Source organism: Phalaenopsis equestris, unplaced genomic scaffold (genome assembly GCF_001263595.1).
Source record: "Phalaenopsis equestris unplaced genomic scaffold, ASM126359v1 Scaffold000552, whole genome shotgun sequence".
In the NCBI taxonomy this organism is placed as follows: Eukaryota; Viridiplantae; Streptophyta; class Magnoliopsida; order Asparagales; family Orchidaceae; genus Phalaenopsis; species Phalaenopsis equestris.
In genome coordinates, this window is record NW_018164992.1 from 1773899 (window position 1) to 1785984 (window position 12086).

The 12086-nt window shown below is 40.4% G+C and overlaps 1 protein-coding gene across 1 annotated transcript in view; it reads right to left on the bottom strand.

Annotated features, from left to right (window-relative positions):
• The window catches only part of LOC110029182, a 52670-nt gene extending 40584 nt beyond the window's left edge, over positions 1–12086 (bottom strand). Inside the window, exon 1 of the mRNA XM_020731353.1 lies at positions 11804–12086. Within this exon, the coding sequence (XP_020587012.1) occupies positions 11804–12016 (213 nt within the window). The 5' untranslated portion in view covers positions 12017–12086. The remainder of the gene's footprint in view (positions 1–11803) is intronic.

Here is a 12086-nt window from a genome sequence, read left to right on the forward strand (position 1 = left end):
AATATAAGCTTGTCAGGCTCTTTTCACTTGCTTAGTCTAGGCAAAACTTATATATTCACTTAGATTGAGTGACTATATCAATGAATACATTTCTGGGAAATGTATGATTTCGTAGCCTCAGACTCTTGAGTATATAAGTCTTGGGTTATCCTAATTTAAATAACCCATAATAAAGATAAACTTATATTCCTAAATACCTTTAAATGTCAAAATTATTTTTAGAAAGATTCAAATATTTTGTATGAAAAGAATGCTTTTTTATTACTTTAATGAAAATAGAAGTAAACCTTTAGTATAAAAATTTAAATAAACTTATTTTCATTTGTTTGGAATATATCTCTTGATCACAATTAAAAACTGGGAAAAGAGAACAAAACTCTATGAAGAAAACTAAAACATGGGATGGAAAAGCACTATATGATTGACGATTTAATAAGAATTCTTATAATGGAAAAATAACTAAACAACCCCTAGAAACCCTTGATTTGTCATCATGACTGACGATTTTTAGGAGAAAACAAATCACTATTAAATATCAAACCCCAAAAATAAATAAAATCGACCAACTCTAATCTTTATAAACCACACCTTAGGATAGTTCCAAATCAGAAGAAAACCTAGGTACATACACATACCCTAGATTAGTCCAGTTTAGAAGCCCTAGGTTAGTTCTAGGTTTAGGGATCATCTCTTGTTATTTGTTCTCTATTAAATGCGGGTTGATGAACTAGCACAAACTTTTTTAAATCCCTCTATGCTCTCTATTGTTGCTGCACTTGGGACCTAATCTCGCTTTTCTCTCCTATAAAGTTCACATCCACCCTTGCCTCGATTGTGCCATCCATTATAGCACCTAGCGAGAAAAAGATTGACCCAACACGCTCACTAATCTCAAAAAATCTGAGTTCGAATTGACTCAAATAATTCTCAAGTCAGGTTTGAGTTAAAAATTCTAACCCATTGAAACTTCTGAGTCGGGTTCAGGTTGACCCGTCAACCCAAAATTGACCCGGAGATAACTGTCAACCTGAAATTGACTCGAAATCGACTTACTGACTCGAAATTAACCAAATTTTGTTCATAAATCAACCTGAAATCAACCCAAATAATTGTTATGTCTTATGTTAAATGGGTTAGGCGGGCCGATTTAGGTTGAACTTTACAACCTATTTAATATAGAATCGGGTTTGAGTCAAGCAATTTTGGGTCGAGTTAATTTCAGTTCAAACCGAAACCAACCTACAAACCTGATTTGGCACCCCTAATAGCGTTTATGCCAACAACCTCCTACTATTATCATGGAACATGACTGCCCACTACACCCTCTACAGTAAAGAAATGTAGGTGCCTTTTTGTCATCGATGTTTAGGCATCATTTGCCATCCTCCAGTGCTCACCTTGTTCGGGTTGACCCGTCCAGCCAAAATTGACCCGGAAATAACTGACAACCTGAAAGTGACTCGAAATTAACCCGAGATTGAAATTGACCCAAAGAATTGTTATGCCTTATGTTAAATGGGTTATATGAGTTGACTTTGGGTGGGCCAGTTCATATTGGACTTTCTAACCTATTTAATATAGGATCGGGTTTGAGTCGAGCAATTTTGGGTCGAGTCACATTAAATTCAGACCGAAACCAACCTGCAAAACTGATTTGGCACCCCTAATAGCGCCTATGCCTACAACCACCTACTACTATCATGGACCATGATTGCCCGCTGCACCCTCTATAGTAAAGACATGTAGGTGCCTTTTTGCCATCGACGCCAAGGCATCATTTGCCATTCTCCAGTGCTCACCTTAGATTCAACATATTTGTCAGCTTTCATAATCCTTTAGGCCTTTATTAGCATCCCTTTCATATCTTCATGCTCGTCTATCATAGTGCTCTTGCACGTGATCGCATGACACTTCTACCATCTTGTCTCATGGCTTCGCCTAAACCAAATATGTGATCTAATTATCCCCATCATCACACAACTTGATCGTTCCCTTGCACATTATCCTACTTCTATGACCACCCACAATATTGCTGACTATGGATGTGCACTTCACATTTCACAATAAAGGCAAGTAGGCACCTATTTATCACAAATGTCCGCACATCTTTTACCATTCATCAACCATCATCTCATATCAAACATCTTCGTCTGCCTTTATAATCCCCTCAATGCCTATGTTGGCATCTCATTTGTATCCCTATGCTCACATATCATTGTGCAATTGCACGTGGTCATGCACCCCTTCACATCATCTTGTCTTGTTGCCTCTGCTTAAACCCAACATAGCATCCAACTATCTCCATTACCATAATCTTGATGAGTCTCAGGTAACTACTTCAAATCCAAACAACTTCATATCATTGGGTAGAACCTCGACAGGCCTTTTGGCCCTACTAAGATTTTCTTCCGAAAAACATATTTGGAACAATATTAGTTATCTTTCAAGTTCATCGACACCACCTACAGTTGTTTGATCTTTCTTCCAAACACCCACCTTTAAAAGCCTCATTAAATCTATTTACATTCTAATTTTTTTCCTACAACCACTGTTGGCATAAATTTTTTATGTCACGAGTGTAGAGTGTCCACTTGCACGGCTTAAGATGATCTACGGGTCGTCCGCAGCATCCGGTGGCTCGAGACACTCACCCGAGACCTTCGACTGTGTTGACGGGCACTTAGCCAGGTTCATTCTGCTAGGCTATGGCTTTCACTTAGGTGAAGGTCGATCGTCATTTGGCACGTCGGACGACTTCGATCTGGTCAACGAATATTAATCGTCGCGCCACGCGCGAAATTGGTAATTGCCCCGATCACTTGACGAAGCGGTCCAGATGACTCCGGATGATGAAACGGACCACGCCAGTGTGTCTGGAATGTCGATTTCACATACGGAGGTGGTCAACTTCGCTACGCCTTCGAGGGCGGACTAAAAATGCGCAAATTATCGTTTTGAGCATGATAGTCGAAAAAATGGTCTGAAACGACCAGATGTTAAAACGGATTGCACGATTGCGTCCGGAACTTCGAGTTTTCCTAAAAGAAACGCTAATTTTGCTGCGAGGACGTACGAATAAAGAATATGCGAATGATAATAATATTATTATATTATCGTTATTATTATAATAATATATACATATATATATATATATTTAAAAAAAAATCATATCCTATCTACAGAAAGCATGCGCAACACCCTTCTCAGGCATGCAATTTCCTCCTCACGCGCATCACGCTTATTCAAAAATATATATATAATAAGATAATGGGGAATATATATATATATATATATATATATATAAAAGTATATCCTGTAAAAAAAATTGCATGTGGCTCTCTCTCTCTCTTCCTTATCTAATCACATATGCTAACATGCTAACGTTGAAGAAATAATAATAAAAAAAGGATATTAAAAATTTAAAAAAAAAACTATCCTAACCACGCCGCATGCAGCCAGCTTGGACTCTTTTGAATTTTATTTTATGTTACTCTCTCCTTCATGAGAGGCTCCTATCTCTCTCTCCTGGATGATCGGCTATCGCAGCGCCCCCCTGCCTCGCGAACAGGAGCTCGAAGCTCGAGCTCCCTCCCCGGATCCTCGCCGCTGACCTAGCATCCCTCCTTCCTCCCTTTGAGCTGCACCTGCTCCCTCGCCGAGCATTCCAGCCGCCGGGCTCCTTCCCTTTTGTCGGCGACCGACGACCCGCCGGCACCGCAGCTCTGGCCGATCACCTCCCTCTTCATTTTCTTCTTCTTCTCTTCTTGGCCGTACGCAGATCCGTCGGCCCCTCCCCCAACTCCGATGCCGAGATCCTGCCTTTCGTCGGATCTCTTCCTCGCCGACCTTTCTGCCTCGACGGCGTCGGATTTACGCCGGAGAAAATCAGCGAGGAGAATGTCGGATTTTGGGCTCTCCTCCGTGTTTCACCGGCGAGCTAACTCTTCCACTTTGTCGTCCCACCTTCCCGGCGACCGAAAACTTCGCCGAAGCACCTTGATGTCGCCGGGCAGCAGTGGTATATCGCCTTGGAGAGGCGTGGACGTCTTTTCCGCTGCGAGGAAAGCTTCTCCTCTTTCACCATCGTCGAGCGATCATCTCTCACGAAGGTACTATTTTTTTTAGTCGCATATTTTTATATGCTAAAATATTTATTTTTAGTACTTCACATACCTCACAACCTCCTATATCTTTTTGTTGTACTGTGCACGTTCTACGAGACACACTGGAGCATGGATCAGATGCCGACGAGCTTAGAGCAAACAAAGAAAACGCGTCTGCAACCGTCATGGTGGTGAGATTTCCTAACTCTTCCCTACCTTCAAGCCAGCCTTAGAAATAATGGAGTCTAGGTGTGTGGGTTCGATCGCCCACACAGGGTGCGTGCGCCGGCATGGGGCGGCGCGACGACGTGCCTGCGTGGTGGATCGTCGATTTCCTAGAGCTAGCCTTTAGGTTAGGACTTTCTGTAACTTCATGTGCGTGGCCAAATACACCTCCGTAGAGCCGAGTGTCTCCCTTTGTTGTGAGTCTTAGCACAAGTTCCGATGGATCGGAGTCCCTCACTCCCCTTGCTTTGGATTCCCCAGCTTTACTTGGAGAAGTTGGGAGGTTGGACTTGGCAAAGCGAGAGAGGTTTTGTAGCTGACTCTCTTTTCTAAGTCTGGAGGAGTTCGCAAAAATAGGAAAAACTTTGTAGCTATCATATTTCGCGACGCCGTGGAGATATTTCGCGACGCCGTGGAGAGTTTCCCCCTTGGAGGGAGAGTTTCCCCCTTGGAGATCCGGAGAGAAATTCCCCACATTTCCTCACTGAAGCAAGAGGCGGCGGTGCCGCACATCCAAGGGTCTAAACTTTAGTAAACTTTAGGTATCCCATGTGAGATCATTAGTACGAGCATGACTCGCTATCATATGTGGTCATTTGCACCTCATTGTTTGTATGTCATGCCCTGCATGTTACATATTGTATGTCACATATCGCATCGACACTTGCACTTGCACTTTGCACCTTGCATTTGTACGTTGCACTTGCATCTTTTGTCTTGCATTTGCACTTGCAACGACACCACTTGAGCCTCGATCGATCGTCTCGAACTGGTCAACACCATTTGTGCCTCGGTCGGTCATTCTGAATCGGTCGACTAATCACTTTGGTTCGACTGACCACCACGGTCCGGTCGACCGATCACCTGCATATCTGTTTGCTTTTGCATTATATCGCATGCTTGCTTGTTTGCATGTTGCATTTGGTATGTGTTAGCTTGCATGATTATTATCATTTGTTTGTGTTGCACTTTTTCGGGTCGTTGCCGCTACAGCACGCCCATCATTTTTGGTCACTGCCTCCTCGGAACACCTTAGGGCCGCTGCCACTACGGCACGTCCATTACTTTTGGTCACTGTCGCCTCGACACACCTCTTCGGGTCACTGTCGCTACGACACACCCATTTGTTCGGGTCGCTGCCTCCACGGCATGCCCACCTTTTCTTGAGTCACTGTCTCACGGTACACTCATCACTTCTGTCACATGGCTGTTTGCATTTGCATTTACATATTTGCATGGATAGCGAGCCAGACTCTTTAGAAGAGTGACCCTGTGTCGGTCGCGATGCCTTAACGAGCATTGTTTGCTGGGTTGATCCCGGTGAGCAATGCGAGTTAAGTCATCGGGATTGACACGAGTATGATTGTGCTAAAGATCTAATAGATCTAACTCGTGTCACCTCTCTTCGTGACACCCTTTAGATCCTTCGGATCTTTAGGATGTGGTCGGTATGACGACCCTGCCAAAGTCATACTATACCCAGACTTACCCCACACTTAGATGCTAGGCTGACGCACTTTTCGTTAGATGGTGTGCTAGGCTAGGATTTAGGGTGCTAGGTAGTCTTTTTGATGCCTGACTATTATTCTTTGTTGGATTGGCTGGCCTAGTTAGGCATGTTTTTATTTCTTCTACATTATGTTTGTGGTATAACTACATGCTGCATATGTATGGTAGTGTGTTAGGCCATTTTTTTCTGCAGGGAGTCATACCTATTTATATACACACACAGATACCACTATGGGGGGAGCAAGTAATGATTTCTGACCATTTTGTTTGCAGGTGCTATTAGCTCCCCCACTTTTAAGGCATGACCCATGATACGTTATTTGCATGTAAGTTTTCCCGCTGACACTAGTTTTCATGCAGGATTGAGTCTTTTTTTTTTCTCTGTGTACTTTAGAGTCTAGGAGAGTCATGTAGCAGAAATAAGATACGGGCATGGGTTACAAAGCGTTTGGCGTGGGAACCACGTGGAGGGGACCAAGAGCAGATGCTCGTGCCCCGTATCTTAATTCTGCATTTTATATTGATGTATAAAATTAGAATCGGGCGTGTATATGTAGAGTCCGACCGCCCTTTTCTTTTCTGGGATATGTTGTCGACCCAGCGGCACCGACCTGTTTATTATTTTGATTTGGCTTGTTTTGCTTTTTGCATCATATTGCATGTCTGCACTTGCATGTTTTTTTTTGTTTTTTTTCTGTGGTTTATCTGGAATTTCACGATATAATCTAGGCTCATTAAGGACCCTAAAATTGTAACTTTCTACAAAATCCTAAATAAAAAATTCAAGATAATTAAAATTTAGCATTAAAATATTCAGGATTTAAAAATTGCAACATTTACTTTTCTGCATATGTTAATAGGGCCTCCACAATATTTAAGGACTGCTGTTCTAGATAACTGCATCATATTTGTATATCCCGATGAGGAGTCTTCGTGCTTCTCCAACCTGACTGACCCAACATACCTTTTTATAGGTGGTTTTCTAGTGCGTCTAGGGTGTTAGAAGGCTCCCTGACCCAGACAAGGTGTAAGTCCTTTTGTTTGGAGCGTTTCCAGCTTTGTAGTTGAACCTCCATTTCTTTTCCTTCCTGAGGCATCCTTGTCATTTTGGCAGGTATAAGTCTCACCTCTTGAAACTCCAGCTTTTAGTCATAGGATAGAGTTTCTTTCTTTTGACCTTAGGGCTACTGAGGTTCCTGTGGACGACGCAATTCATGGGTTGCTAACCGAGAAACTCAGGACATCTTGGGTCGACTACCTTCACGACTAGATAGGCTTAGGGTCGCGCCCGCGAATAGTTGTAGATGATGGGTCAGTGGTACCCCGACCCAATTACCTATACCTTTTAGGATCACTCTACCTTCCTTTTTGTTGAGCCCCTTTGAGCCCTATCGCTCCTTGACTTCGTTGATATCATTTTGACGGTCTGATGCCGATGAGCTGCCGACTATTTTGGGTACGACGATTTGTCCTCTGCCCTTATGGTTCGGACGTGCTTTGACGTGTTTGGATATCCCCGTCAAGATGATTTAGGTTATTCCATGGGCTCTGTGTGTCGATGAGCCGCTAGCCATTCGGGATGTGAGAGACTCACTCTCTGTCTGATGGCTTAGCGCGAGGTTTGAAGCATAGTGATTGTTCTCACACAGAATAGCCTTCTTTTGAGTACCTATTACCCCACGTTCACGATAATCCAAGCGAAACTCCTTTTATCGAGAGTATTCTTGGGTATCCCCTAAGATGTAATTAACCAAGTGGGATACGGTGGGATAGATACGTCCCCTTAGGAGTGCTCTTGATCCCAGAACAGACACCTACACCTGAATCTCTGATTATGGGTAGTCTACGTAGGTATTCTTTGGCGGATATCGGTTTAAGGTGTTTTCGTCTGATCTTGTTTGGACGGACACTCTTAACATATCCTTGCGATGTTTACCGCACGTAGGCTCTCCACGTTTTGTGTTTTCTCTTGTTTGTCGTTTTGTCGTATGTTCTTTCTTATTTGATTTCTCTCCTCTTTGAATAACATACATGATTCGGGAGGGAGATTTACTCGAATGGGGGAAGTATACGACAATCGACAGGCTGCGACTCCTTCTAAAATAAAAGGGAGAAAAACAAACGAAAACAACCACTCTAGATATTGATGCCAATCCCAAGTCTTACTCACCAACCACCTTGTAATTCTCACCCACCATTGGAATTAAAAATAAATCATTGATCTCCACTTTTCTTAATACTCATTGCCTTATGAGAAATACATTGTTGTCATTCTTTACATAGTTGTTCGCTTCTATAGGAAGACTTTGCCACTTTTCTTATTGAATATGGATCACCAACCATTAAACTCGGCAATAATCGTTGTCCTCGATGTTTTACAACCCTTGTCTCCATACTTGCTGCCACAATCTCTCCATTAGTGCCTGCTCAATCTCCATCATATGCATCCGAAATCCAATTCGTCACCTCCAAACATGGCGTCCCACTAGTCTCATTGGCTTAAATCATTTCATTGCCTTGGCCTTATTTTTAAAGCCGTTTTCAGCTCAGACATTTTTTCCAACAAAGGACATTCAACCTTTTCCATCTATATTTACGTTGATGGCCTCCAAAACTTGTCGTCAAACTTCTATGTTTTCATTCTCGGCCTTTGTAGAAAACTTCTCTTAATATAATGTCATCATGGTTGCTTCCCAAACTGATGACAACACCCATCATCTCCTGTTGAGTTTCAGAAGATGATATCCTTTGTTTATTCCACAATTGGCTTTGTTTCTTTCGTTTCCCTTAATTGCAAGAGCTCAATTTGCTCAAAATTTTTTTATCTCTCGTCATTCATAGAACCTCACAATTGGCCTTTGCACTCCATCAGCTTCATCCCTTGTAGTTGGCCTGCCCTATGCTGCAACCAATATCCCTTTAAGTCGGTCTAGTCGTATCCTTTGCCTCTGTCTACTGGGATTGTCAAATATCTATCCAACTTGTTGATATTGTGCTTGCAACTATCATAACTATTTTGCTCATCTACTGCTTTGGTTCTTATCATTGTCCCTTACATGATTATGCATTGTTCAGATAAAATCAACAAAATTGAAGTGAACCGATCTTACTTACTTAGTTTAGTTTAGTTGTTGAAGTGTCATTTTAATTATTGATTTTTTTTTTGTTACTGATTTAATTTTTGCTTTTGTACAACAACAACAAGCCTTTATTCCACTAAGTAGGGTCGGTTGCATGAATCTTATTTCTACATTATGTCTTATTGAGTGTCATATTTTCATTTAATTCTAATAAATTAAGATCACTTTTTATATAATATGTCCGTGTCTTTTTAGGTTTACTCTACTTTTCTTACCATAAGTTAAATCTAAAACATCAACTATACTAATTGAATCATCAATGGTCAGCATTTAATATGACAAACCCGTCTAAGACGACTCTCTCCAATCTTGTGTGCCGCTGGAGATACACCAACCCTTTCACGGATACATTTGTTTCGCATTTTATCTCCAAGTGTCAAGTCACTCATCCACCTAAGCATTCTCATCTCAACAGCACTTAATTAAGTTTTATGCTTCTCTTTTAAAGACCAACATTTAGTGCATAAAGCGTTTTAGGTCTCACCACCATCTTATAACATTTTCGTTTTAAGTCTAAATGGTACTTTTTTATCACATAATAGGCCCAATGCATTCCTCCACTTCAACCAACCAACTTGAATTCTACTAATAGCATCCTCATCTACATTGCTATCACTTTGAACAATAGACCTGAAATATCTAAAATGTTCACACTTTTTAATGATTTGATCATCCATAATTATATCTCTGACACTAGATATACTACTACTAAAATTACATTCCATGTATTCAGTTTTAGAAATACTCAAATGAAGGCCTTTAGACTCTAATGTATACCTCCATAATTCAAGTTTTTCCTAAATTCTTTCTTTAGTCTTATCCACAAGAAAGATATCATCAACAAAAATCACACACCAAGGTACATCCTCGTGTAAATGTCTGGTAAGTGCATCCATAACTAAAGCAAAAAGATATGGGTTTAAAGCTGATTCCTGATGTAATCCAACTAAAATAGGAAAATACTTGTTCAATCCTCCTTCTGTTCGAACACAGTAACAGCTCTGGTATACATATCTTCAATGACTTGAATATAAGTCGTATCAGCACCTTCCTTTCCTAAAACTCTCCAAAAAACTTCTTTTAAAACCTTATCATAAGCTTTTTCTAAATCAATAAAATAACATATGTAGATCCTCCTTACTTTATTTGTACTTCTTCATCATTCCTCTCAGTAAATGTATATCTTCCATAGTAGACTTGTTTGGCATAAACCCAAACTTATTATGAGAAATCTTTGCATCACGTCTTAACCTGCATTCAATTACTCTCTCCCATAATTTTAATGTATGACACGTTAACTTAATTCCTCTAGTTTATGCTTTTGCAAAAGCAAAAAAATAAAATTTTAAAAGTTACTACTTATTTCAAATTTTAAATCAATAAAACCTATGAACTAAAAAAATGACAAAGATGAACTTTAATATAATTTGCATCAAATGCCAAAACTATAAATTTAAGAAAATATTATTTGATATTCTTTTTTATACATGTTATCTTAGCTAATCATAATTATTTTTGTTATTAAAGTTAATTTCATTTTAGCCATCCAAACTAATCAAATTAAACTTTTATTCAATTTAGTTTGGTTAGGAAAATAGTTTTGTTGGGTTTTTTTTTAATTTCACAAGCAAAATCAATTGATTTAGCTAACTTCCAAATTAAATGATCCAAATCAAGTATATGCACACCCGTAATCTCTTACCTTATTAGATTCATCCTAAGCTAATCTTCGTCATGACCACCAAGGCACTTGTTTTCTTTTTTTTTTATATATAGGTCTATCCTGCTATGTGGCCTACCTTTATTCTATAGCATCAATGCTTCCCATTGCAGCCTCGGTCAATGTATTAGTAGTCTTGTTTTTGTGTTTACTGTATTCAATTAATTATAGAGTTCTTTTTAGTTTTGTTAAATAACCACATTTGGCTAGAGCTCTGTATTACTGTAATCACCATATTCAAAAGTATAAATAAAATATTTTAAAGCCACTAACAACCATAAGATTAAATTTTCCCAGCTTTATTTTGTTCTATTTTTTTGTCTTCCAGGAAATAGAGCTTCAGCTTTGTTTGGGAGCCACGTGCCACTCGAAGTGCACAGCCAAATGGGACAGAACTCTCATCAACTCCAGTTAATGTATGGTTCCAAAACAAAGTTTCAAATATCCTCTGATTCTTAGCATGTAGTCAAACACTTCCCAAAAGAAGATGCTGCAAGAAAGGGACAAGACTGGTTTCCACAATGATTCAATGCTTGCAAGCTTGCACAAAATCTTTAACAAAACTTTTAAGGCCGTTTTCGGACGAACAATCCTGGCAATAATCAAATAGCTCTACAGTGGAATGCAAGCAGTTAAATGTAGGAATACTACTACTACTAGTAATAATAATAATAATAAACAAAATCAACCACTGAGTTTCAGCCTTCGCCTCTTCATTTGTGCGAAAAACAACGAAAAAAGCAAGGCATGCCAATTTTTTCAAATAGTTAGCAAAGGCACAAATCCACCAAATGGAATTCACATTCTTAGGACATAGTTTTCGAGATGTCACCAGATTCACCACAAACTTGCTAATAAGTTCGTGTAAGACCTCCCAACTAAAAGCCTCATAAGGTAAGAAACTTCCCTTCTCAACTAGTCATGAAACAAAGGATAATTCCATCATTCAAAGCATCTCCGTTCAATAATAAGCATGGAAAATATAATTTATGAATCTTCAGGTAAAATTTCAAACCTTAACGCAGCATACATCAGCACAGACAGAAGCAAACCCTAAAACAATTAACAATTCGGTAAAAATTCCAGAAAACAAGGGCAGTGATGACCTTAGAGGATCGAGGCTTCGACCAGCCCTTCGCGTCCAGCTCATCAAAGGAAGCTGCTGACGCGGCCACGAGGACGACCAGCCGATGGGTCCTCAGGGGGGCAAATCGCGAAGGTGATAGCACCAGCCGTGGAGAGAAGAGGATCGCCGGAGGTAGAGGCGGCGGAACCGGCCGGAGCAGCGCCCGCGGGAGGCAAGAGGCGACTGTCGGCATGCCCCCCTCTCCCCCCCGGCCTCTCTACCTTTGTGCTAAATCGGATAGGAGGAAACGAACAAAACTAATG